Below are 26,145 nucleotides of genomic sequence, written 5' to 3' on the forward strand. Positions count from 1 at the left end.
CAGCACCCCTCGCGCCCCACTTCCGGGCGCGCCGCCCCCGCCTCTCGCGAGAGCCGCGGCGCCCGCCGGGAGCTGCAGTCCGTGAGGTGGGGCCGGGCCGCGCCGCGCGCGCGGCGCCGCGGGGGCTGCCGGGAGCTGTAGTCCGAGGGGGCGGGGACTCGCCTTCCCAGCGTGCCCCGCGCGGAGCCCGCGCTCCTGCCCTGCTCGCGCTCTCTCGCTCGCGCTCCCCGGGGTCTCCTCAGTCCTCAAGCGGCAGCGGCGGCGGGGGGGGGGTCGGCGGCGGCTCCGACTCCGACCATGTCGGGCGAGGAGGAGGCGGCCGAGCTCACTATCGCCGAGGACCTGGTGGTGACCAAGTACAAGATGGGGGGGGACATCGCCAACCGTGAGTGCTGGGCCGCGGCCGGGCGGGGGTTGGCGGGGAGGGGGCGGCAGGCCTTGGGCGGGGGTCGGAGCCGGGGGTGCCCGGTGAGGCGGGGCGGGGGTGGAGGCAGCGGCGGGGGGCCCGGGGACGGTGGTGAGGCCTGCCTATCCGCCCCCCCCCCCCCCCCCCCTCGCTGCCAACGGCCGTCTCCACATGCCGGTGTGGAGCTGCGGGAAGGGGAGTGGTGGGGGGGGCGGCCGTGCGTCCCACCTCGGTGGCGGCGGCTCCCCGCTTGCCCCCGTCCCGGCCCCGCACGGCCGCTGCTGCCGGCACGTGGCCTCCGCGCCCCACGTGCACCGGCGGTGCGGGGGTGGGGGGGGGAAGGGCCCGGCGCCCCCCGGCCGCCCTCCCGCGGGGGGCGCCGGGAGCGGGGCCCGGCGGGCGGGGCCGGCCCGGTGCGGGGGATGCCCGCGTCCTGCCCCGGGGCTGCCCCGCTCCGCTCTTTTGTTCGGGGCTTTAATCGAGCGAACTGACGCGGGGAGGCTGTCCCGGGCCGGGGCTGCTGCCCGCACGGGCCTGCGACCCGCGTTGGGCGTCACTGAAACTTTGCCCCCCCCGCCCCCCACCCCCGTGTTATTTCCATCCTGCTGTTATTTTTTTTAAACGCTTATTTTTGCTGTATCATTAAGGGTGGTTAGTTGCCCCTCGAGAAGGGTGACAGCTGTTTAAAGAGCTAACTGGACCGGTTCTGTGAGGTTGCCCCGGCGTTAGGAACAGCCTCGCTAGCGGCGTGTCCCACACTAATGGTTGCTGACTTCGATGCTTCTTTTAAGTCATCCTGACGGGTAACTCGGGACGTGGCTCAGGAGAGAGACATGGGGCTGAGCGCCGCAGCGATGGGGGCTCCCCTTTGGGAAGGGAGGATGCCCCTTCGCCTTCTCTGTCCACTGGGCAAACTGGGTGTAACGGTGTGCCCCGAGCCTGGCTGTGCAGAGGGGCCGCCTCCCTTCCCAGGAGAGGAAAGGCACTGTTTCCTCGCCCTCACGGCGGGCATGAGCGTGTTTGGGAAGAGCACACATAAAGCTGTGGCAAAAAGTTCAGAACGCCGTGGGTTTTTGTCAGAAAGAGGTGCCTTTAACGATATAAATGAGACGTCATGGAAGGCCGGAGTACAATTAGTAGGTGTTCCTCGGTCAGCGCTATCACGCTGTCTGCTTCTTGGTTTTGTTTGAATGCTCTGATGAGCGCTGCTCTCCGTTTATCTTTACGCTGTGTTTGTTTTAACATTCCCTGTTCTCGCCTCTCTCTGTCCAGCCACCCGCTGAATGTCTCTTTATCAGAGTTTTATCTGTACTTAAAAAAATATTCCCAATTTGTCATTGTTCGTGGCACATGGAAAGGTGACTGAAGGGATTTGAAAAATAATTTGTCATGCAGGTGAAAGACTTCAGGTTTTCACTCAGTGTGAAAGAAATTATGAAAACCCTCCTGCTCGTAAACATCCCCTTCAGTGCTTCCGAAATATATATTGATGTCGTACGTAGAACACACACCATCGGTTACAGAAAATCCCACCCAACGGAGGCACTTCTCAAAACAGCCTCTTGTAAAAACACCATGCTCACAGAGTGAGAAGAAACTGTGAGGATAGCTTTTATCCCAGCATCTGAAAATATTTCAGCGTAAGCTTTACGACTCCCTATAAAGTGTCCCAGCTGGAGCGAGGGGGAAGCAGCAGCTCAGGGGACTGCTGGTGACAGCCGGAGCACCTCAGCCCTGGACTGTGGGGAGGCCATCGAATGTGGCTCCTCCAGCAGCCCCTGGGCCCCCGTAACACCCACAAGGTGTGTTTGTGAACGTCACTGGCAGTGTTTCAACCAAAGCCCCTTTCCCCACTCATCCTACAAAGTGTGAGGTGCGCTGTCATCTACGGCAGAACCAAAACGCTGGTGGGACTCGCGGGCACTGGAATACGCCCAAAATTGGGTGCAGGCAGCAAAACCTCTCTGACCTGTGGCGTGGAGCAAGGCGTGTGGAGTTCCCTGTGTCTGGCAGCTGCTGGGACAGAGCAGGAGCACGTGGGTTACCTTTAAAACACGTTTCTGCAGAGTAAGGGACTAACGTAACCGGCTCTGCGCCGCTGCCAGCTCTTGTGCCCGGCAAAGTCTTTCAACTGCTCCGTACCTCTGGTCCTGCACGTCCGCAGTGCTGGCCCCCGTTCCTTTGATGTGCGGCGTCTCCTAAGTAATTTTCAAACCTGTTTCTGTAGCTCTGACTTCTCCAGAAAGAATGTGGGAGAGCGGTGTTTCTGCTTGGCTGCTTTGTTTGACAGACCTCGGTCTGCGCAGGCAGGTGCCTGAAGCTGCAGCGCTTCACCTGCGCAAACCCCAGCGTACGTTCGTTTGCTCACGGTCTCCGTGAAACCATCTTGAAAAGAAAATAAAGGTTGAAGTGGGATTTCTGCCCCTCCACGGTCCCTTTGGTGAAAAGCTGAGTCCAGAGTCTTGTTCCCTCTTAGAAAACAAACAGAACTTTTCCACCACGGTGCCGTGTGGTGAGCGCTGGTGTTAGATTTAAGGCCGTTTGTCATTAACAGGCTTCAACAGCTCCGTGTCTGTGCTTGAATTCAGGGGTCCTGCGTGCGGTGGTCGAAGCGGCGAACTCCGGAGTGTCGGTTCTCTGCCTGTGCGAGAAGGGAGATGCCATGATCATGGAGGAGACTGGCAAGATCTTCAAGAAGGAGAAAGAAATGAAAAAAGGTGAGGCCTGCTCCAAAGAGATTATCAGCGTTGTCATGTTTCTTGGTCCCGTTGGGTGGCTGGTGTGAATGGCCAAGGGCACAGAAAGCCCTACTCGGTGCTAATCAGCGTAAGAAACAGTTTGTTGTTGCCAGAAAGCCAATTTTAACCCAGATCCTCCTGCCAACCCTGCTGGTAAGCATCACTGGTGAGCCTCAGCTTCCCATTTTGATGCACCCAGTCATCCCCATTGAAATGAGAGTTACTTTGGACAGCAGCGTCCCCCCTTCAGGAAGACCTGTGGTTCGGTTATCGCCGGGCTGTGGTTGCTGTGGAAAAAGTGTGTCACTGGAGTGGTCACCCAGAGCTCCCTGGTTTCTGTTTGGCAGACTTGAGGGCCCTTTTGCAGGCGGCTCACTGCCCTGGATGGATGTCTCTGACGGGAGCAGACCATGTGCTGTGTTCCTCCTGGCTCCTCAGCCAGAGGCTTGTGTAACGGGGCATTTTAAAGCACTTCAGAAACCAAAACCCCGAGTGACAATCCACGTCGGTGGGGCTGATGCCTGGGCCAGTTGTGAGGCTGCACGCTCTCATGGAATGTTCTTTTCCCTTTATAGGTATTGCCTTCCCAACGAGTATATCAGTAAATAACTGTGTCTGTCACTTCTCCCCCCTGAAGAGCGACCAAGACTACATCCTCAAAGAAGGAGACTTGGTCAAAATGTAAGCGTCTTGCTTATGCTTTGTGTGAGTTTACTGTTGTCATTGGGCTTTGCTTTCTAATCCTGCTTGGTGTGTTCAATCCTTCCTCGGCGTGGCTAGTTAAGGAATCTCGTAGCCTCTCGAATGAAGCGCTTGAAACATGCTTGAGTCTTCTGATATTCTAGAAGTCACGCAAGTTTCCTGAGCCATGATGCCCCACCTGTAATTAGCTCTCTTTCTGTTGCAGTGACTTGGGAGTCCATGTCGATGGCTTCATAGCGAATGTAGCACACAGTTTTGTCATAGATGCCTCAAAGGTAGGTTGTGATGGAGCAGTGTCTCTTGCCGCCGCCGCCTTGCGTGCGGTCTAAAGGAGAGATTAAAAAGCTGATGTTCGGGTGCCTCTGGTTCCCGAGGCGGCAGCAGCGCGGAGCCTCGGAGAGGCAGCCGTGTCGTTTAGCAAAAGCACCGTGGGTCTGGTGGTGCAGCGGTGACAGGGTGAAAACAGTCCCCTTCCTAAAAGTTATTCAGCCCTCTGGAAAATGAGGGCTGACGTGCTGTTTCAACACATACAATTTTGCAAGGTTACAAACTATTTGAGAGAAACCACGTGTGAGTGGTGCTGCGGTGGGTCATTTGCATGTAGAGTGGGGCTGTGCGGTGGACTGGGCGGACTGGTTTTGCTGCCCCCTCTACTAGCTGAGGCACCGGGAGCCCAGTGCTGCGCTGCCGGGAGCCGCTGCCTTCGCCTTTGCAAACTGAGCTCAGGGGCGACTTGTTCTTTGAGCCCCAAAACTAGTCTCTGCTGCCCACTTCTCCTGCCTGGACACGCCAGCACGGGCTTTCCTTGCTCGGGGCTGGCAGCAGCGCCCAGCCCTGGTACGAGCCGGCGAGGAGACCACCGTGGCACGCGTGGTTCGGCTGGGCATTTTGGAAGTGACGCTAAGCCATGCTCACGCGGTGGGAATGACTGTTGTGTGCGTAAAGTTGTCATGTAAGCTCGGAACGAATCTTTAGCTGTAGTCTTGGGAGGAGGATGGCGGTGTGGGTCTTGGGAATGGTTTTTCTCCAGTGGCTGTGTCTGAACGACTTGATGGGGAAAAGAAAACAACAACAACAAAAAAACCTTTTTGAAGTGTATTGAAATCTTCCCAGTCCACAATTTTTGGTGACAGGAGAGTCTCGTTCTGTTTTCAGTCTTTGACAGCTCTTGTACTAGGGTGTCTCTGTTAACTCGCGAGAGTGCCAATTTGTTTGTGGCTGATACTCATCTGCTCTTTTAATGGAGAAGAGACTTAACGACCGAGCTGTGGAGCCAGAAGCCCTTCCACCTCTGAGCCAGATTTCCCTGTTCTCTCTGGGGGAGGGTGTCTGGCTAGATGGAGAATCTGTTTCTGGACACTCAGAACAGTGTTCCTGCTAACAAGCAGGAAGGGAATGTACCTTAAAAAGCCTGTGTTTTTGTGTTCTTCCAGGAAAACCCTGTGTCAGGCCGTAAAGCTGATGTCATCAAGGCGGCTCATCTCTGTGCCGAAGCTGCTCTGCGCTTGGTAAAGCCTGGAAATCAGGTGGGTGACTGGTGCGGGGGAAGGTACGTCTGGGCACGGGGCGACGAGCTCGAGTACAGGCGCTGCCCGTGCCACGCTTACTGCGTAGAGATCAAAGCGTGTGACCTTGTCGGGGAGGAATTGCCCAGTGATGTGGGGAATCTGGAAGCAGCTGTCTGCGGACAGCTGAGCTGCTGCTGGGTGAGCACCAGCCCGCTGGGGCGGGTGGCGGTGATTTCTGTCAGCAGCTCTGGCTTCCCTGCAGGACCCGAGCTCTTCCCTATGCGCTGGCGGCTTCACAGAGACGCCTCGGTGCTCCCACTCGCCGGTCCTTTCCTTGCTGAAAAGGCAGCTGGGTGCACACAGCGACTCCACCGAACGGTGCTCCCTTCCGTCTCCCGCTTGCACCTCTCCCTCGCCTGGTGCTCAGGTGCCTCGGTGGCCGTGGGCAGCCTCCTTTGTCGCTGCGATGCTATTCCAAGCGCGCTTGTGTCGCTCTCAGTTCCCAGTGTAATCCCCTGAAGAGGGATGGCTTGCGAGAAGGCACTGGGTGCCGTGCGGGAGGCTGAGCTGACCTCGTGTTACGTGTCGTTTTTGTTGACACCAGGTTAAAAATGGAAGCCTGACACCGTTTCTCCTTTTTTTGGAGGTGTTAGAGCACCTGTCGGTTAGAAACCCTGGCTTTAGCACAGAACGCTGTCGAGTTAAAAAAACTTGCCGTACTTGTGGCTTGAATTTTATATCCTTAATGTGTTTTCATGCTTTCTTCATCCAGAACACACAAGTGACAGACGCGTGGAACAAAATAGCCCACTCGTTTCACTGCACGCCGATTGAAGGTAAGGACGGGGAGCAGCTGACCGGAGGTAGCGACGTTTTAGCTGCACGCTAAATCCCGAGCTGCCCTATTCAAATTCTGGGAGACACCTAATGACTACGAGTCCTAGACATGCCAGCTTTAAATGCAGCAGCCTTTGCTAAAGAGAAAAAGAAAATCCCTTCAGAACTCTCTAGAATCTTCTTCCTTCCTTCCTCTATATTTTTATTTTTTAAAGCTGCGTTACTCTAGGAACAATAGACGCGGGCTTCCCCAGCTGGTAGGTAGTGTCCTGGCTCCTGGACTTCCTGCTGACCCCAGGCAAATCGCATGGCCCTTCGCTTTCACACTGGACCACTCGTAGCTAAAACCCCTTTAGCGAATGCATAACAGAGCTTGTTTGTAATGCGAGGGCCGCTGTGAAGGCAGCCCATAGATGTGCAGGGTATGTAATTTCCTTCCTTCCAAGTCTAAACTGATTCACGTTCCCTTCGCAGCGTTGATAACGGGCGAGTGGGAAGGCACTGGGATAGCTTCTGGTAGAAATGAGACTGCTGGCTTCTTGTCTGAAAGGTGGCGGGAGAGCTTAGCCTGACATTTGGCACACGCAGATGCTTGGCTCCTAGTTGGTGACATCGCTGTCAAATGGTTCTTTCAGCCACACTTACATCGGTCCATTATTAGTTAAATATCCTGAAATATTGTAAAGCTGGCTCGTTCTTTCCGCTCGCCTTAGCCCAGTCTCGGAACGTCGGTTCCCTGTTCCCTGTGTGGGATGGCTTTGTGGGTCTCCCTAATGTTTTGCTCCTTTCTCTGTGAAAAAACGTGGCATCAGCCGCAGTGAGGAGGCGGCCGCTCACACTGTCGAGGGAGTTGAAGCAGCCACTGTTTTGGAAACAGTCGAGTGCCGTAATTATGGAGGCACCGGCAGCGGCATAAGGCCCCAGTTGATGAAAACAAACGGGGCAGTTGGCGGCTGGGGTTGTGCTTTCCCTTCCCGCCAGCGGCGGCCATCCTTCCTGAACGGAGGCGCGCGGCTGCCCCTGCTGGGCCAGGGGCCTGGGGAGCGGGGCGGCCGTGCGCGCCTCTTCCTAGACTTCGATTGGAAGGTGAAGTGTAGAACAGAAGGGGAAAGTGAAGCAAACCCCCCAGAAAATACCCTTTGAGTGCTGTACAGCCGAGGTGCTGGGAAAGGACTGCGAGTTTCCATTAATTTGACATTTTGCATCTTTAAAAGACACCCCGGGGTGCGTTGGACGTACCTGTGGGTTCGCCTCCAGTCCGTACGGCCCACCGGTGCAGCGCACCTGCCGAAGTGAGAAGCGGCAGTGCTTGAAAGGGCTGGGTGGCTGCCGCGCCTCTCGCGGGAGCTTGCAGCTCCCCGCTGGCGAGGGAGCGTTGCTGAAGTCGGAGTGGGCTTTGGGGAGCCCCGTGTCTGCGCTAGCGCACTTGACAGGGAGGCGAGGAAGTGCTAACGCTGACGACGGTGTCTTTACCGCTCGCTCTAGCTGAGGCCTGCAGTCCCGGGCCCTGGGGTGTGAATAATGCAAGTCACCGTGTCACTGGTTTGCAGCGCAGAGGTGTTAATGGATTCTCTTGTCACGGCAGGGATGCTGTCGCACCAGCTGAAACAGCATGTGATCGATGGAGAGAAAACAATCATCCAGAACCCTACAGACCAGCAAAAGTGAGCATCACCTCTGGGGTCGCTGCTTCCAGCAGCGTTTGGGAGGGGTGTGACTAGGTCCAGGATGGTGACCCTGTTTCTCGCTGCGGTATCAAGTGGGGGATGTAGCAGGTATGTTTCATTTAACCGGGGTGTAAACTGCTCCCCGTAAGGCCTCCTTCTTGAAGTCTGACCCTGTATGGCAAATCTGTAGCTTGTTAGGCCCATATTTTCTTGTCTGTCCTCTGTGAACGTGAAGCGTGGCTCTGTTTGTGGGTTGTTCTGAGCAAGGAGGGCTGGAAGTCGCTGCCGTGAGGCTCCTCCGTGAGGCTCCTCGCTGGCACCTGCCAGTGTTCTTGGTTTCTGTCCAGTTTCTCGAAGGAGTCTGCTGGAGGCTGCCAGCAAAATAACCAACTGTTGCTGGCTGTAGCGGTGGCTGCTAATTCACCAGGAGCTGTGCCAAGACCTATCGCTTCTCTTGCAGAAGCTGCCAGGAGCCCACTGGGTGGTGATGACTGTCAGTAGCATCTCGGGGTGGTTTTGAACTCATGGTCTGGATATGTCACTCCGTTCTGTTCCAGCAGCTCCTCTCGGGGATCCCTCGGGGTTGGGTCCAATGCTGAATATTTAGAGCTTGGTGGCTCTAAGTCCAGCACTGGGCCTGTAAGTTCTCAGGTGTGGTGATGGACCAGGCGTGGTAGGTCACATCCTACCTGCCTAGGACGTGTCCACAAGCTCAAATCGCCAGAGGTCTGAGACCTCCCACCCCTTACTGGGGATGGAGCTACTTGTCCTGGGCAGGAGGAGCACTGGCTTTATTGGTGGTTTTCTCTGCCAGCCTGTCACCGACCAGCTCTGCTGCCTGGCATGTTAATCCTCAACTTTGGCATCTTCTGTGCCAGCTTTTGCTCTTCTGCTCCGGGAGCTGGTCACTAGCACCGTAGCGCTACTTTGTGCTTGTAGACCTTCTCTGGCTAAGGCCAGCGTGGGCTTGTGCGAGCTACTGGGGCTGCGTAGGAGGTTTTGACTTCTTCATTTACTGTTCTTTGACTCACCAACCTTTTTTTTTTTAATCCAGGAAGGACCATGAAAAAGCAGAATTTGAGGTTCATGAAGTTTACGCTGTTGATGTTCTCGTCAGCAGTGGAGAGGGAAAGGTGAGGCTGGTGCTTCTTGGCCTGTGGCTCCTCTGCGCGCGTGGTCAAAGCGGCCGTGTTTCAGAAGAGTCGGCAGCAGCCATGGTGCTAACAGCCACATCCTTGCGGGTGCCAGCTCCAGCCGGGGAATACTTGTTGCCTGGGTATCGCTGTGTCTTTTTGGGTGGAGCCTTTTCCATCCGAAAAGTGGAGGTGCACCTTTGAGGTGTCGCAGCACGGGTGGTGCTTGCCCGATGCTGACGCCCCAGCGCCTGCAGGCGTTGGCTAACCTGGCTGGGGGAGTGCTGCGCTGCTTTCCTGGTCTCTCAGCTCTGTTTGCGTTTTCAGGCAAAGGACGCTGGACAGAGAACTACAATTTACAAAAGGGACCCCTCCAAACAGTACGGCTTGAAGATGAAAACCTCCCGTGCCTTTTTCAGTGAGGTGGAGAGGCGCTTTGATACTATGCCATTTACTCTCAGGTATTTGCTCTTATTCGTGGCCTCCCCATGTGTTCAGAGCGGGGTGCTTGGCGTGAGCTTGCAGACCACGCTGACCGCAGAGCCCACGTGCTTTCACCGTCCTGTCTCGGAGGAGGAGGCGGCCTTTGCTGCTTTACGCTGGGGTTTGCTGTATTTGAGCCCAGGAGTGGGTGGAGGAAGGATGTTACAGGCTTAAGCAGGAATCCCAGGCAGAGCCTGAGGATTTGAGAATCTCTGCCTCGTGTGGCAGGTGGGGAGCCAGGAATTGCTTTTAAAATAAACCAGAGAAGGGTGAAAGCAGTGTCGGGGCACAGCATGCAGAGGTGAGGCAGTTCCCACTGATTTTTTTTTTAAGCGATGTACTCTCAAACTAAGGAAACAACATTCACTTGACAGCCTTTTTTCTACCCTTAAGTCCACTTGCCTTTTCTGCTCCCTGGAGGTTACAGTTCACCCGGCAGTTGCCTGCTCTGGCAGTCTGCTTTGTCACTGCACCTCGACGCTGCTGGGGCGAGGGGGGCACAAGTGGATAAAGGCTCCAGCCTGACCCCGGGGGCAATTCTGAAACCTGCGGGGTGGAATCTGGCTTCTAGGAGAGGGCATGAGCTCAGGTGTGTCTCTGTCTCCTCCGCAGGGCATTTGAGGATGAGAAGAAGGCCAGGATGGGGGTGGTGGAATGCGCCAAGCACGAGCTGCTCCAGCCTTTCAACGTCCTCTACGAAAAGGAAGGTGAGTGCTGGCGGTGGGAGGACTGGGAGCCGGGTGTGGACGGGCGCTCGGCGGACAACTGTCGGTCGCTTCCGGAGGCCGTATAAATACCAGGGATGTACTTCAAGGGCCCTGGGATTTATCCTCCAGGAAACTCGCTGCCCATTGGCTTCTGGATCTTGCTCTGGAGTCGTGCCAGCGATATGAAATTTTTTTGTGGAGTAATTTCCTGGGCAGGAGGAGAGATTGATGGCTGCGGCTCTCTGGTTCACTTACGGAGCAGGCTTTGGGGGCGAGGGGTGGTAAAGGAGTTGTTTTGCCCTGCCTGGGGTAGGTTTTAAGCCGTTCCTGTGAGATGGTGTCCAGCAGTGACAGTGTGGAAATGGCGCAGGAATCGAAACGTCTGCTTGGAAACATCTGCCGAGATACCCGGTGGATCGGGGGCGCGGGGAATGTGTAGTAACGCCCAGTTCTGTCTTGCAGGAGAGTTTGTTGCACAGTTCAAATTCACAGTGCTTTTAATGCCCAACGGTCCTATGAGGATAACCAGCGGCCCCTTTGAACCGGAAGTCTACAAGTCGGAGTTTGAGGTGCAAGATGGAGAACTGAAGGTGGGTTTGAAAATAATAGTCAGTAGATGTAGCGCATCGCATGGGTCACCCTGTCTTTGCATCCCTCGGGGTGAAGGTGGGAAGCAAAACCCCGACGACTGTGCAGGGCGTGAGCTTAAAAAGGAAAAGATTTGCTTAAGACCAGGTTGGGTCCCTATTTCCTGCATCAAGCACCAGCTCTAGTGGCTTGATAACAACAGTCAGCCCTTTCCTAGGAGCGGCTGAGGAGCCTCGGCAGCTGGCTCCGAGGCCTCATACCTCGGCAGGGTGTGAGGCTGTGGCATTCCCTGCCTATCACCGGGCCCGTGAGGACTTACCACCATTCCTTCGGGGGTCAGCGGCGCTTGTTCCTCTTCAGACGCGTTTCCCTGTATCTGCTGTCAAAAAAAGGAGCCAGCTTTCTAGTTTCTTATGTTTCCTTCCTGCCTCTAGGCCCTTCTACAAAGTTCTGCAAGCCGGAAGACCCAGAAAAAGAAGAAAAAGAAGGTAACGTGGCCACATGTTGCCGGGGGTCAGTGGCACGTTATCGCTTGCCGTCACCCCGCCCGAACGCTACCTGGGCCCTGCATGGGGGCGTTGCGGGCTCGCCTCTGAGCCCTGGCGTCCCCCAGGCTCGCGAAGCCGCCGCCTCGTGGGAAGGGGCCTCCTGGTCCCCCGGGTGGGCTGCGCCGAACCTGCCGCCAGCGTCGTGGCGCCGCGCGGCCGCCGGCGAGCCCCCGTCCTCACTGCCGCCCTGGCTTTGTCTCCGCAGGCCTCCAAGAACGCAGAGAACGCCACCACGGGAGAGACGGCGGAAGAGAACGAGGCTGGCGACTGAGCAGCTCCCGCTCCCTCCATGTAGCACCCACTTCACACACACTCGCCCCTTTTCCCCCCAAAACCAGAAGCGAAATAATCTAGCACTGTTTGTCTCTTACGACCAAACAACAAACAGTCTGGACTTCCCACTGACTACAACCAGCTCCTATTGACTTTGCCAATGAGGGAGGATTCTCTCAGCCACTTCAGACTACTTAAAAAAAGGAAAGCAGAAAAATAAAATCAGGAGTAAAAGCTAGTCTATATCCACTCTTTCTAACCTTTTATACTACCCATACTTGTTGAAGAGGTGAACAAATAAGCCGATCCCAGCGAGAGGGAGTGTAGAGAGCTGCCTGCTTTCTTCCTCCTCCTCCCCCCCCCCTTTTTTTTTTTTTTTTTTTTAATAATTTCTCCCTTTACAGCTTTTCTTGGAGGAAAAACACCAAAACCAAACAGCCGATTACGCCCGACAAAAAGTGCCCTGTGTTTAGTGATATGGTACGCGTGGACGGTGTAAGGTGATCTGCCTCGCTGCGCCATCGCGGCCCCTCCCGGCCGCCCAGGCATCCCTCTCCGTTCCCTCGGGGTGGAGGGTTTCTCACTTCTCTTACAGCCTCTAGATTGTACGTTGATAATTGGGAAAATTAACAAATTTTATGTCCCCTGTGAAACTGTAGACTGCTCTGTCTACTCTGTTCTGTCTCTGCCTTGATTTACGTATAAACGCTCTATTTTTTAATATGCCGCTGTGGCGAGCTCGTTTTTAAATTGACTGTCCAGCGTTCCCCGCCTCCAGCTCGGCGGAGGGGCGGGGGGCGGGCGCGCTGCCCGGCGCTGGGGCTTAGCTCCCCGGCGGCCCGGGGAGTCCCGTGCTTCCCCGCGGCCGCTCTCCGCGGCCCGCGGGCCTGTTCCGCGCTCCCACGTGCGCTGGCGGCTCTCGGAAGGGTCTCCTCTCCGCACGCGCTCCTCCGGCCGTAGGCGAGGGAAGCGCCGCAGGAGCTGTCGGACGCGGGCTAGAGTCCGGGCAGGGGTATCGCTCTTTTATAGTCAGTCTTTTTTTAAAAAAAAAAAAAAAAAATAAAAAAAAAAAAAGAAAGAGAAAAAAAAAAGCCGATGGAATTACAGGTAGTTGAATGTGATGTTCTTTTCTTTGCCAATACCTGCTGACCGGCTCCCTGGTTTATTCCCCAGCTGTAGCTGAATTTGGGAGAAACTCGCCTTTAAAAACGCTCCCGGGTGGCTCCGCGGGCACCGTGCTTCCTCGCCAAGATCTGGGTTCCCCCCACCCCCCCCAAACTCCACACGTGCAAATATTACCAAAGTCAATAAAAGAGAATAAATGATGCGCTTTTTTTTTTTTCCCCTGATTTTTTTCCATCTCTCCGCTCTTGCAGCGGCGGCAGGATGGACGCGGGTCCCCACCCAGCGCTGGCCGGAGCAGGAGGGCTGGGGCGGCTGGTGCCCCGGCCGGGGCGGCTCCGATGCCTTAACCCTGACCTTGAGGGAAAAAAGAAACTTCATTTTCCCCAAGAGGGACATTTTAGTATTTTTAAGCAATATTCTGCCCTCTGTGGAAGAATGGCTGATGTAACCTTTCTCTAAGTCCACGATGCATGTTTATAAACCACGGAGGCTTGCTGGCGGTTTATTTAATTTTCCATTTTTACTTTAAAGAACAGAAAAATACCGTACGTCTCCATACAAGAAACCTGGGTCGTTCTTAAACTTTGGCAAGCACAAACTCCCAAGAACAGTGCTAACTGACTTGCCCCCTCCCCCCCCCCCCCCCCAGTAAACGCTCCCCTTGACGTCTCTCCTTGGCCGGAGGAGCGGCGGGGCCGGGGGTGCGGGGGGGGGGTGGTGTGTGTGGGCCGGACGGGGCGTGCGGGGACACCCCCCCCCCATCCCCGCCGGGCGCGGGGCGGCTCCTCCGGGGCTGCGCAAAATGGCGGCCGGCGGGCGGACTACAGCTCCCGTCATGCCCCGGGGCCGGAACTACCGCTCCCATGAGGCCCCGGGGGCGGGGACTACAGCTCCCGTCGTGCCCCGCGCTGAAGTGGGCGCGGCCACGGGTGCCACCGTATAAATAGGCCCCGGCGGGCGGCTAAGGCCCCTCTCGGTCGTTGCTGCCGCCATCTTGTGGGCCGCCACCGCCGCCGGCCGCTCTATCCACCTCCATCCACCGCCCGCGCCGCCGACCCCCCGCCGGGACTGAGCGCGGCGCCTCCGGAACGCCATGAGGGCCAAGGTAAGCGGTGGGGGCGGCGCGGGGGCGGCCGATGGCGATTCATTCCCCGCCTCAGTTCCTCTGCGGGGGTCCCGGACCCGGCTGGGAGGGCGCGCCAGGGCCTGGAGAGCCCCGGGGAGGGGGGTCCTGGGGCGGGGGTGGAGGCTCCGCGTGGGGTGTCCCGGCGGGGTCTCGGTTACATCGGGTCGTGGAGCGAGGCCGGGGGTGTCAGTGCGGGGGGCTGGGGGTGGGGTCTGGGGACGCGGTGGGGCTGGTGAGCCGGTTGGGGGCTCTGGGTGCCTCGGGGTGGCCGTGGGGAGGGTCCGGGACGGGGGTCGCGTCCCCGGCCCCGCCGGTCCCGGCACTAATGCAGCCCTCTCCCCTCCTCTCCCCGCAGTGGCGCAAGAAGCGCATGCGCAGGTACGTGAGGTCCCCCCCGGGGTCGCCGCCCGCCGGTTCCGCTCACCGGGCAGCGCGGGAGGCTCTGGCCGCCCCGTCCTGCCGTGTGGGGCCGGCCCCGGGCCCTCAGCGCCGCTCTCTCCCCCCGCCAGGCTGAAGCGCAAGAGGAGGAAGATGAGGCAGAGATCCAAGTAGGCCCCACCGCGGGGCCGCCGCCGCCGCTGGGGAGACGACCCGGTGTGTCCGGGAGGGGCCCGGTGCCGCGGGGGGGGAACCCCCGCCGCACCGGGCCGGTTCTGCGCTCTGTGGCGGCCGCCGCGCCGCGAATAAAGCTGGTGTTTGTCGGGACGTGGTGTGGTTCTTTGCGGAGCGCGGGGTGCCCCGGTAACGGGGCGGGGGAGAGGGGTTCCCGGGTAAGGGGTGGTACCGGGGCGGCAAGGGGAGCCCGCGGGGAGCGCCGAATCGGTGTCGCACGCGCGTGACGTCACGGCGACGGAAAAGCTGGGCGCTCTGTTCGCCCGGGAGGAAGAGCTCGCAGCTTCTTCCGGGTTGCCCCGGAAGCACCATAGAGCGCTTCCTGCCCGGCGCAGAGCGGCGGCCGGAAGGGGCCGCTCATTGTTGGCGCTGGAGGACCCGCGAGGAGGCCGCGGACGGGTGAGTGCGGGGCCTGGCGGGACGGGCCGCGCCTCCACCGGGACAGGCCGTGCTCCGGGGCCTCGCGCCGCCGCCCCCGCCCCGGGGCCGAGCCGCTGCCGGGCCTGTCCCACGGCCTGCAGTGCAGCTGCTATGGGGATCCGGCGGGGGGGCCCCGCCCTCCCGGTGCGCCCCGGCGGGGCTGTCACCGGGCGAAGGTCCCTCACCGTGGGGATAGGCGGTGACCGGGGCCCTGCGGCCGGCCTGGGCCGCTCCTGCTGGCATAGGCAGGCCCGGGGAGCGGCCGGGAGGGGCCGCCCGGGACCCACCCGCGGACCGGGGCACCGCGGTCGCGCTGGCACCGGGCGGGGGCACCGGGGGCCGTGCGGGACCGCGGTGCCCCCGGGCGGTGCCGGTGCCCCGGGGCGGGTGTTCCACGGCAGTACCGGGAGGCTGCTCCCGGTCTTATCCCTCACCCCGCTCCCTCCCTCCCTCCCCCCCGCAGTGCCTGGGGCCCCGCGGCGGCGGTGGCGGCAGCAGCGGCGAAGATGCCCGACCGCGACGGCTACAACAACAGCAGCAGCGGCGATGAGGTGGGCGCCAACGCCGACGACATCTGCCGCGATTTCCTGCGCAACGTCTGCAAGCGAGGCAAGCGCTGCCGCTTCCGGCACCCCGACATCAGCGAGGTCACCAACCTGGGTGTGCGCAAGAACGAGTTCATCTTCTGCCACGACTTCCAGAACAAGGAGTGCGTCCGGCTCAACTGCCGCTTCATCCACGGCACCAAGGAGGACGAGGACTGCTACAAGAAGACGGGGGAGCTGCCCCCCCGCCTGCGGCAGAAGGTGGCCGCTGGGCTGGGCCTCTCGCGGCCGACCTGCCCAACAGCAAGGAGGAGGTGCCCATCTGCAGGGACTTCTTGAAGGGCGACTGCCAGCGTGGCACCAAGTGCAAGTTCCAGCACCTGCAGCGGGACTACGAGTACGAGGCGCGAGGCATGGCCCACCCGCGAGCAGGGCATCGTCCCCGCCGTCCGCCGCTACGACCCCTACGACCCCATCTACGACTCCGACCGCTACGATGACCACGACCCCGTGCTGAAGCGGCGGCGCGTGGATGGGCTGCATTTTGAGACCTATGAGTACAGCTTCACCAGCCCGCGGACGGTGGAGTACCGGCTGCTGGAGGAGGAGAACATCATGCTGCGCAAGCGTGTGGAGGATCTCAAGAAGCAGGTGAACAACCTGCTGGCCACCAACGAGGTGCTGCTGGAGCAGAACGCCCAGTTCCGCAACCAGGCCAAGGTGATGACGCTGAGCTCCACCGCCACCGCCACCGAGCAGACTCTGGCCCCGACGGTGGGCACTGTCACCAACTACAACCACAGCATCGCCCAGACCCACACCACGCTCAGCAGCCAGGCTCTCCAGCCCCGGCCCGTTTCCCAACAGGATTTGGTAGCTCCCGCCGGAGCCCAGGCGGCTCCCCCTGCCAACGCCGCTCCCCCCCTGAACCCTGAAATCACCCCGCTCTCGGCCGCCTTGGCCCAGACCATCGCGCAGGGCATGGCCCCCCCTGTCTCCATGGCGCCGGTGGCCGTCTCGGTGGCGCCAGTGGCCGTCTCGATGGCGCAGCCGCTGGGCGGGATCACCATGAGCCACGCCACCACCCCCATGGTGACGTACCCCATCGCCTCCCAGAGCATGAGGATAACGGCCATGCCCCACTGACCCCCCCGGTGCTGCGGGGGGATGGCGCAGCCGCCCGGACTGCGGCCCCCCCGTGAGACTGAGCTCCTGGGGGATACGGGCGGAGGAGGAAGGGCAGAGGCTCCCCAGCCGGTGGACAGTGGAGGCAGCTCCCGCGGGGCCTCTTGCCTGGTGGGGGTGCTGGCAGCGTGGGAGTGGGGCGAGCGGTGACCCCCACCCCACCCCGGGGCTTCGTGCCTCGCTCCAGCATGCACTGCATGGGGGGGGTGGGGCTGCTCCCTGCAGAGCCCTGCCTATGGACACGCCCCCCCGTGCCAGGTCTGTGTCCCGGGGGGGCACTGGGGCTGCGGCTCCCCTGGGGCCTGTAATGTTTTCAACCATTAAAAAAAAAAAAAAAACCAACCAAAAAAACCCCCAAAAATGGTTGCGGCGATCACTCTCCTGCCCACGGCGCCGCCGTCCCCTCCCGGGGCGGGGGGAGGGGCAACCGGTGGGACCTGGCAAAGGGACCGGTGTGGGGGGGGGGGGATGACGACAGACTGAGAGGGGGGTCCGGGGGGGGGGGGGGGCGCAGATGGGAGCTGACCCCTGGCTTTGGCTCCGCCCGCAAGCGCCCTCAGCCACGCCCCCGCTTTGGCCCCGCCCACAGGCTTGTAGGTCACGCCCCCCCGCTTTGGCTCTGCCCACAATGTCCTTCCACCACGCCCCCTCTCTTCAGCCCCGCCCACAGGCTATCTCCGCCACGCCCCTTCAGTTCGGTTCCGCTCAGCGGGGCGCGGGGCGGGGCGGGGCGGTCCGGCGAGGCCCCGCCCCCCGGGCGCGCGGGGCGGGGCAGGCAGCAGGGGGCGGGGCCGGGCGCAGCGCGGGGCCGTGCGGGCCGGCGGTGCGGGATGGAGCGGCGCGGCGCGGGGGCTGGCGGCGCTGGGCGCGCTGGGCCGGCGGCTGCTGTGGGCGCTGCCCGCGTACGCCGCGGGGCTGCTGGGGCTGGGCGCGGGCGCGCTGCTGCTGGCCCTGGCGCTCTACGCGGGCTGGCGGCGGCGGCGGCGCGCCCGGGAGCGCGGGATGCGGCTGGCCGCCCGCCTGCAGCACGACGAGGAGGCGGCCGTGCGCGCCGCCGCCGCGGGGCTGGGCGCGGCCCGCGGAGAGCTGCCGGCCTGGGTAAGCGGGGCCCGCCCGCCGCACCGTTATCCCCGCCGGCGGCACCGGGGCCGGCTCGGGCTGCTCCCTCCCTCACCCCCCCCCCCCCCCCCCCCCTTCCGCTGGGCGGGACCCCCGGCACCGCGCTTACCCCCCGCACCCCGCTTGGGCGTCGCCGGCCGGGCGGGACCCCCGCGTCCCACCCTACGCCGCACCGCCCCCGGCCCCGCTGCTGCGGTCCCGCCCCCCCCCCCCCCCGACACTGCACCGAGCCCCGCTTGAGCTTCCCGCCGGGCGGGACCCCCGGGGCCGGGACCCCCCGGACAGGCTGCTCCGCATCCCCCTGCCCGCACCCCTCCGCCGCTGAAGTTCCCCCGCCACCGCCAAGATGCTGCATCGCACCCCCCGCTGACCCTCCCCCCCCCCCCCCGGTGGGAGTCCCCTGTTCGACCCCCGCAGTGGGGTCACCCCCCCACAACCCCCCTGGGTCCCGCCCGGGGCTTCCGGCAGCGCTGGGGCCGGGCCCTGAGTCACCGTGCCCGGGGGGGCCGCTTCCTGCCCGGCCGCGGGCTGGGGCAGGCGCGGGGGGGCCGAGAACCCCTGCCCTGTGGTTCCGGGGGGGCCGGGACCCCTTCTCGGGACACCTGGGAATGGCCACGATGGGGCCACGCTCGGCAGCGGGGCCGGAACTGCTGCCAGATGTTGGTCGTAGCTGGGGGGGGGATGTCACCCACCCCAAGCCTGGCCCTGGAGGGTTCCCTGGCCCCATGGGGAAACTGAGGCACGGGGCTGGGTGGGGCCGTGCCGTGGCACCGGGGCAAAACCTGCAGCCAGGCTCCCACCCCACCGGCCCCGGCCTCACAACACCCCCTGCCCGTCTGTCTGCCCCCAGGTGAGCTTCCCGGACGTGGAGAGGGCAGAATGGCTGAACAAGGTGAGGCATCCGTCTGTCCGTATGCCCCTGCATCCCTCCCTGCATCCTCCCTCCATCCATCCCTCCTGCATCCTTCCATCCACCTCGCCTCCACCATCCCTCCCTCCCTCCCTCCCATCCCGCTGTGTCTGTCTGTACGTCCATCCATCCGTCCCGCTGCTGGCAGGTCCTGGCCCAGGCCTGGCCCTTCTTCGGGCAGTACATGGAGAAGCTGCTGGTGGAGAACATCGCTCCGTCCATCCGGGCCTCCAACACCCACCTCCAGACCTTCACCTTCACCAAGGTGGACATGGGCGAGAAGGTAGGGCTCCCCTCGGGGGTGGGGGTGCCCCCCCATGGCCCCCCCCCACCCCCTTGCTCACCGCTGCCCCCTCCTCCCCCAGCCTCTCCGGGTCCTGGGGGTCAGGGCTCACCCTGGCGCCCACAAGAAGCAGATCCTGCTCGACCTCAACATCAGGTGAGTGGCTGGAGCCACCCATGTGGCGAAGGCGCCGGGTCTCAGTCCCCTGCACACCCAGCCCCCGTCCTACATCTGACTGGGGGGTGCCATGGTGAAGACCCCTCCCCATCCCTACATCCATCTCTGCAGCTACGGGTCTGCAGCTACGTGGTGACGTCCAGATCGACGTGGAGGTGAAGAAGTTCTTCTGCAAGGCGGGGGTGAAGGGCATGCAGGTGAGGGGGGTCTGCCCCGGCTGGGGGGCAGCAGGGCTAGGGGCATGGGGAGCTGACGGGGTGGGGGCTGTGGCTGTCGCGGGTGGGTCACGTCTCAGTGCTGCGCCCACCCGCCCCCCAGCTCCACGGGATGCTGCGGATCATCTGGAGCCCCTCCTTGGGGACGTCCCCATCGTGGGGGCCCTCACCATGTTCTTCATCCGGCGCCCGGTGAGTACCGCCCCCCCACCCCGAAGGGACCGGCAGCCCTGGCCCCCCCCCCAAACAGGGTGTGGCTGGGGTCTGGCCCCCCCTGCCTGACCCCATTCCTGCCCCCCGTCCCGCAGACGTTGGACATCAACTGGACGGGATGACCAACCTGCTGGACATCCCGGGGCTCAGGTGAGCCCCAGCCCGGCTGCGGGGTCTTCCGGGGGACCATGGCATCCATGGCCTCCCCGTGACGGTGCCCCCCCCCCCCCCGCAGCTCCATGTCGGACACGATGATCATGGACGCCATCTCCTCCTACCTCGTCCTGCCCAACCGCCTCCTGGTCCCGCTGGTGCCCAACCTGCACGAGGCCGCCCAGCTCCGCTGCCCCCTGCCCCGGGTAAGGGCTGGCTGGGGGTCCCGGGGGGTCCAGCTGTCCCCCCGACCCCCTCCCCCGGCTGACACCCCCCCCCCCCACAGGGCGTGGTGCGGGTGCACCTCCGGGGTGCCCGGGACCTGCGGTCGAAGGACCGGTTCATGGGGGGGCTGGTGGAGGGCAAGTCGGACCCCTACGCTGTCCTGCGCGTCGGCACCCAGGTCGTCACCAGCCGCGTCATCGACGACAATCTCAACCCCACCTGGAATGAGGTCTATGAGGTGAGACCCCCCCCCCTCCTTATGCCCCCACCCCCAGACAAGCTGGGGTGGGGGGGGTGGGCATAGTGACCCTCCAAGCATCCCCAGCCAGGCCGTGGGGGCAGGAGCATCCCATCCCCAGCCAGGCTGGACACGGGGACCCCCGTGAGGTCCCCAGCCTGGCTGTGCTGAGCAGGGGGACCCCCTGCCCACCCCCCTGCTGACCCTGTCCCCCAGTTCATCGTGCACGAGGTGCCAGGGCAGGAGGTGGAGGTGGAGCTGTTCGACAAAGACCCCGACCAGGACGACCTCCTGGGCAGGTGCGGGGGGGGCCGGACCCCCGGGTTAGCGGCTGGGGGGGCTGCTGCCCCCCAGCCCCGCAGTTCACAGCCTCTCCTACACCCCTCTAGGATGAAGCTGGATTTTGGGGAGGTGCTGAAGGCCCGGGTGCTGGAGGAGGTGGGTGCCGGGGCAGGGGGTCCTGGGGGGGCCAGGGGCTGTGCTGACCCCTCTGCCCCCGCAGTGGTTCCCGCTGCAGGAGGGGGGCCAGGGGCGGCTCCACCTGCGCCTGGAGTGGCTCTCGCTCATGTCCGACACCTCCAAACTGGAGCAGGTGAGCAGGGCTCAGCCCAGAGATGAGTTTGCCAGGTCTCAGCCCAGATTGGGGGGGTCACAGGGGGGCGGGATGTCTGTCTGCCCTGGACAACCCCTCCCTGGGCATCGCCCCTCAGGTTTTGGAGAGGAACCGGGCGATCGTGACCAAACCCGATCCCCCATCAGCTGCCATCCTGGTCGTGTAACCTGGACCGGGCTGAGGAGCTGCCCGTGAGTGGGGGTCTGGGGGGGGGGGGGCCAGGGTTCCCTGCTCTGTGGGGTCAGAGCTGTGTGGGACCCCCCCATTTCTGTGCAGATGAAGAAGACAGGCAAGGAGCCCAACCCCATGGTGCAGGTCTCAGTGCAGGATGTCACACGGGAGAGCAAGGTGGGCTGGGGGAGGCTGGGGGTGCAGCCATGCCGGTGTGGCCCCCCAGGGGTGGCACTGGGGGGCGGGGGCCTGGCCAGCCAGCAGGGGTCTAACCCCGCTCCCCCCCAGGTGGTCTATAACACGACTGCTCCTGTCTGGGAAGATGCTTTCCGCTTCTTCCTGCACGACCCTGTGAACCAGGACGTGGACATCCAGGCAAGACCCCAGCCCCGTGTCCCCTCACACCCACCAAGATCTCCCCAGCCCCATTTCCCCCCATATCTCCCCAAATCCCTGTCCCTGTTTCCCACCCAAATCCTGCAGCCCATTTCTCCCCCCACATTCCCGTTTCTGCCCCACATCCCCCTGCTGCCCCCTTTCCCCCGGATCCCCATGACGCCCAGTGCCCCCCAGGTGAAGGACGACCCCCGCCAGAGCACCCTGGGCTCCCTCTCGCTGCCCCTCGCCCGCCTGCTCGACGCCCCGGAGCTGACGCTGGACCAGCCCTTCCAGCTCCAGCACTCGGGGCCCGGCAGCCGCCTCTACATGAAGCTGGTTCTGCGGGTGAGGGGGGCTCGGTGGGACTGGGGGGGCAGGCTCTGCCGCTGCCCCCCCGCCCCACTGATCCCCAGCCCTGCAGGTGCTCTATCTCGACGCCCCCGAGAACAGTGGCCCCACCCCTCCCCCCCCAGGGCAGCCGGACCCCCCGGCCAGCGCCGGCGGCACCCACCGGCCCACCCACGCCAGCCCCGACCACCGGTTCGGCACCGAGGTTGGGAGGGGATGGGGGGCCCTGGAGGGCATCACTGGGGGGGCTGGAGGGCTTGGGGGGGGGGGCAGGATGAGGCTCAGGGGTGGGGGGGGTGGGGTGGGGGGGCTGGAGAGGGACTGGGAGGGAGCAATGTGGGATGGGGCTGGGGGGGCTCTGGGCAGCAGGATGGGGGGTCCTGGGACATAGGATGGGGCTCAGGAGCTGGGGGAGTCCTGGGAGGGCAGGATGGGAGGTCTCAGGGGGGCAGGAAGAGGCTCTGGGGGACCTGGAGAGCAGGATGGGTGGTCCTGGGGTGCAGGATGGGGGTGTCTATGGCAGGAAGGGGGTTGGGGGGAGCTTGGGGCCGGACGTGCCCGGCAGCCCCCCGTGCCAGTGCCCGGCGCGTCCCCGTGTCCCCAGCAAGTGCTGCGGATCCACCTCCTGGAGGCCGAGAACCTGATCGCCAAAGACAACTTCTTCAAGGGGGTGGTGCGGGGCCGCTCCGACCCCTACGCCAAGGTGCGGGTGGCCGGGAGGGTCTTCCGCAGCCGCGTCATCAAGGAGGACCTCAACCCCCGCTGGAACGAGGTCTACGAGGTACTGGGGGGGGTCCCCGCACCCCGACTGCCCCCAGCCTGGGCATCCTCCCCGTGGGCGTGGATGTGCTGCAGTCGGGGGGGGGGGGGTCCCGTTTCCTCCCCCCAGGAGGGGATATTGAGGCAGGGGGCTGGGAGGGGACCCAGGCATCTGGGGGTGCCCCCACGGGTGATGCCTCTCCCTGCCCAGGTGATCGTGGACAACGTCCCGGGGCAGGACGTGGAGTTTGACCTCTTCGACAAGGACATCGACAAGGACGACTTCCTGGGCCGGTGGGTGCTGGGGGGTGTATGGGGGGGCCGGGGGGCTGTGGGGTGGCCCCCCCCCAGCCCTCACCAGCTGCTCCCTCGCAGGTGCAAGGTGCCACTGAGGCAGGTGCTGGGCAACCGCATCGTGGATGAGGTAGGAGAGGGGCCAAGGGGGGGGCTGCACCGAGGTGGGGAGGGGGGGGCTGCACTGGGGGGGTCTCACCCACCCTCCCTGTCCCACCAGTGGCTGCCCCTGGAGGAGGTGAAGTCGGGGCGGCTGCACGTGCGGCTGGAGACCCTGGCCCCCAGCCCCAGCGCTGCCCTCCTTGAGCAGGTAACGGCTCCCGAGGATGAGGGGGGCACAGCTGGCCCCTTCCCCATCCCCGACCCCCTGCATCCCCGTCCCCCTCCATCCCCGTCCCCATCCTGTGCATCCCATCCCCGTGGCCATGCCCATCCTCCTCCCCATGCATCCCCCATCCCCATCCCTGCCCCGTGGGTCCCCATGTGCCCCCACGCCATGGTGGGACCCCCAGCCCACCCGCTGCCCCCCACCCCAGGTCCTACACACCAACAGCCTCCTGCAGCCTGCCCGGGGTGAGGAGCTCTCGGCCGCTCTCCTCTCCGTCTTCGTGGACCGAGCTGCCGACCTCCCGGTGAGTGGCTGCCCCATGCCTGGGGGCCCCTCGGCCCTGCCCCGGGCACCCCCCAGCCGCCCCCATCGCCCCCAACCCGCTGTCCCCCAGCTCCGGAAGGGCTCCAAGCCACCCGCCGCCTTCGCCAGCCTGGCCGTGCGCGACGTCTCCGTCAAGACCAAGGTAAGATGTGGGGGGGGCTGGGGGGGGCTGGGGGGAATGGGGGGGGGGCATCTCTCACCCGCTCTCTTGCCCCCAGACCTGCACCCCGACTGCTGAGCCTGTGTGGGACGAAGGCTTCTCCTTCCTCATCAAGCGGCCCCACGTGGAGTCACTGGAGCTGCAGGTCTCGGCCCCGGGTCCCGTCCCCATGGTGGGGGTCCCGTCCCCCCGCGGGGGTCCGGTCCCAGGGTGCTGAGCCGCCTGTGCCTGCAGGTGAAGGAGGAGGGGGGGCAGCTCCTCGGCGCCCTCAGCCTGCCCCTGACCCAGCTCCTGGCCTCGGAGGGGCTGGTGCTGGACGGCTGGTTCCTGCTGGCCCGGGGGGGACCCAGCACCCAGGTCCTGCTGCGGGTGCAGCTGGGGGTGAGTGACGGGGTGCGGGGGCGGTGGGGGGCAGGTTGGGGGGGGGGGGGGGGGTTGGGACCCTCCTCACCCACCCTGCTCCCACCCCAGGTCCTGGTGTCACAGCAGGCGGAGACGGGGGCCAGCAGCGTGTCCCCAGATGGGGGGGATGCTGCCCCAAAGCCCGCGGAGGCAGATGAGGAGGAGAGCGGGGCCGGGGGGCTGCGCCAGCGCCTGCTTCCAGCTGACAGGTAGGTTTGGGGGGGGCATGAGCCCCCCCGGGAGCATCCAGCCCCCGTCCCCACATTGCATCCAGCCCCCGTCCCTGTGTCTGCTCCGGTTGCAAACCCGCAGCCAGGACGGAGGGTCAGAGCGTGAGCCCGCCCCGGGGAGCCCAGGGCCGAGCCCCCGCCATGCCGGGGGCCCAAGGGGGGCACTGACCCTCTGCCCCCGCAGCCCCCCGGAGCCGGCGGAGGGTCCCCTGGGCCGGCTGCAGCTCTCGCTCTGGTACCACGGGGATGAGCGCAAGCTGGTGGCCATCGTCCACGCCTGCAGGTGAGGCTGCCGGTGGGGTGGCAGGTGGGGTGCTCGGGGCTGGGACCCCCCCGCTGAGTCGTGTGTGTCCCCCCCCAGGAAGCTGAAGCCGGTGTCGAAGGAGCTGCCCGACCCCTACGTGTCCCTGGTGCTGCTGCCCGACCGCAGCCGCGGCACCAAGAGGAAGACCAGCGTGCAGAAGAAGACCCTCAACCCTGACTTCAATGAGAGGTGGGGGGGAAACGGGGGGGGACGCCTGCCCGGTGCCGCCCGGTGCCGCCCAGTACGGCCCAGTACAGCCCAGTCTCCCCAGGTTTGAGTGGGACATGTCCCTCGAGGAAGCCTCGCGGCGCAAGCTGGAAGCTCATGTCAAATCCACCCTGTCCTTCATGTCGCGGGAAAAGGAGGTGCTGGGGAAGGTAGGGGGGGTCTGGGGGAGTCAGGGTGGGGGTGGGGCAGGGAGCCCCTCTGAGCCTTTTCTCTCCCCCAGCTTCATCTGGACCTGGCGCAGGTGGATCTGTCCAAGGGGGGAACCCACTGGTGAGTCGGGGGGCTGGGGGGCACGGTCCTGGGGGGTGGGAGGTTTGGAGGGATCCCAGTGGGTGTCTCAGAGGTGGGGGGGCATATCCCCCTTCTGCCCCTTAACCCCTCTCCCTCCTCCCCCCAGGTATGACCTGCGGGAGGAGCGGAGCAGCCCCTAGAGCTGGGCCCCCCCCACGGGCCCCCATTTCGTGCCGTGCCTGGGGCAGTGTGGAGGGAGGGGGGGGAGTGAGCCCCCCCCACTACTCCTGCTGCCCCCCCACCGCCCCCCGCCTCGCCACTGACCAAAGACACACCAGGTGGGGGCCAGGCTCGGCCCCCCCCTGCGCCCCCCCCCCAGACTGTTACATACCTCGTGCCTTTCACCCCCCGAGGAGCCTCTGGGCGTGGGGGGGCCCGGCCTGGGGTCGTGCCCCCCGGGTCCCCCCCCGGGGAGACGCTTTTGTTAGAGCCGCTGCCGCCACCGCTGTGCCACCGCCGTGCCACCGCCGCGCCGACCCCCTCGCTGCCTTCCTGGGGCTGCGGCCCTGTGTCCCCTCCCCCCACTAATAAAGGAGGGAGGAGACAGCAGTGGCTTCGTGTGGTCCTGGGGGTCCCGGTGGGAGCCTGGGGGTCTGCAGCATCCCGCCCCCCTGTGTGATGTACTCCCATGGGGGTCCCCCATGGGGCACTCCCCCTCGTCATGTCCCTAGTGGGGTGTCTCCCATGGGGGGGGATGGTCATTGGGATGTTCCCCCCCCCGGCTGTGTCCCCACCATGGGGTCCCTGGTGGGTGCGACCCCAGGGAATGGCTGTCATGGGGTCCCCATCGGGCTGCCCTTTGCGGGGGTGTGTGTCCCCCCACCCCGAGATGCTGCCTCCAGGTCCTTTGGATGTCCCCCGTGTGGGGGGGTTGGGGGGTGTTGCCCGTTGGGGTGTCCCCACTGCGGTGTCCCCTGGGGGGGGGGGGGGGGGGCGTTGGTCCTGCACTGATGCCTGCAGCGAGGCAGGGTCTGTCCGTAACGGCGCTTCGCTGGCGGGTCGCCAGGCCCTTAACATATACCACAAATTATTAATTTTCCACTGCCCTTAAGCAACTTATTTTAACCCGTCTAGTTAAGCCCAACACATAATAAGGCAGAAATCGGTAGAGCAAGAGCCATGAACTCGGGGGAAGGAGGATACGACCTGCTCGGTGGTCCGGCAGCCCGCGCCGGGTCA

General features: G+C 63.6%; 3 protein-coding genes and 1 long non-coding RNA gene across 4 annotated transcripts; all 4 read left to right on the top strand.

The window, feature by feature from the left end:
- Positions 1–163: 163 nt before the first annotated feature.
- Positions 164–12,313, top strand: PA2G4 (proliferation-associated 2G4). Its single transcript, XM_075075546.1, has 13 exons — positions 164–385; positions 2,995–3,123; positions 3,720–3,825; positions 4,052–4,121; positions 5,280–5,372; positions 6,127–6,190; positions 7,777–7,855; positions 8,913–8,991; positions 9,319–9,452; positions 10,087–10,181; positions 10,644–10,771; positions 11,204–11,257; positions 11,523–12,313. Exons 1-13 carry the CDS (start codon positions 298–300, stop codon positions 11,586–11,588), a joined length of 1,185 nt encoding a protein of 394 aa, XP_074931647.1. The 5' UTR covers positions 164–297; the 3' UTR covers positions 11,589–12,313.
- Positions 12,314–13,639: 1,326 nt separating this feature from the next.
- On the top strand, positions 13,640–14,546 carry LOC142048589 (uncharacterized). The gene is made up of 3 exons (XR_012657503.1): positions 13,640–13,820; positions 14,197–14,219; positions 14,351–14,546. It is a non-coding gene; the product is annotated as an uncharacterized LOC142048589 (long non-coding RNA).
- Positions 14,547–14,858: 312 nt separating this feature from the next.
- Positions 14,859–16,973, top strand: ZC3H10 (zinc finger CCCH-type containing 10). Its single transcript, XM_075075635.1, is given in 4 exon segments — positions 14,859–15,049; positions 15,337–15,701; positions 15,704–15,851; positions 15,853–16,973. Coding segments are annotated over 4 exon segments (1,290 nt in total). The 5' UTR covers positions 14,859–14,984; the 3' UTR covers positions 16,565–16,973.
- A 445-nt stretch (positions 16,974–17,418) lies between these two features.
- Positions 17,419–25,515, top strand: ESYT1 (extended synaptotagmin 1). Its single transcript, XM_075075931.1, is given in 35 exon segments — positions 17,419–17,457; positions 17,459–17,701; positions 18,573–18,614; positions 18,781–18,915; positions 18,998–19,075; positions 19,218–19,289; positions 19,411–19,429; positions 19,432–19,499; positions 19,616–19,631; positions 19,634–19,670; positions 19,756–19,879; positions 19,960–20,136; positions 20,353–20,435; positions 20,526–20,574; positions 20,639–20,728; positions 20,847–20,912; positions 20,914–20,940; positions 21,026–21,097; positions 21,209–21,295; positions 21,494–21,643; positions 21,720–21,851; positions 22,251–22,427; positions 22,617–22,699; positions 22,781–22,829; positions 22,920–23,009; positions 23,236–23,331; positions 23,422–23,493; positions 23,570–23,656; positions 23,746–23,892; positions 23,983–24,122; positions 24,328–24,426; positions 24,505–24,636; positions 24,719–24,824; positions 24,896–24,945; positions 25,073–25,515. Coding segments are annotated over 35 exon segments (3,153 nt in total). The 5' UTR covers positions 17,419–17,433; the 3' UTR covers positions 25,107–25,515.
- The last annotated feature ends 630 nt before the right edge of the window (positions 25,516–26,145 follow it).

Source organism: Phalacrocorax aristotelis, chromosome 26, assembly GCF_949628215.1.
Source record: "Phalacrocorax aristotelis chromosome 26, bGulAri2.1, whole genome shotgun sequence".
Lineage (NCBI taxonomy): Eukaryota > Metazoa > Chordata > Aves > Suliformes > Phalacrocoracidae > Phalacrocorax > Phalacrocorax aristotelis.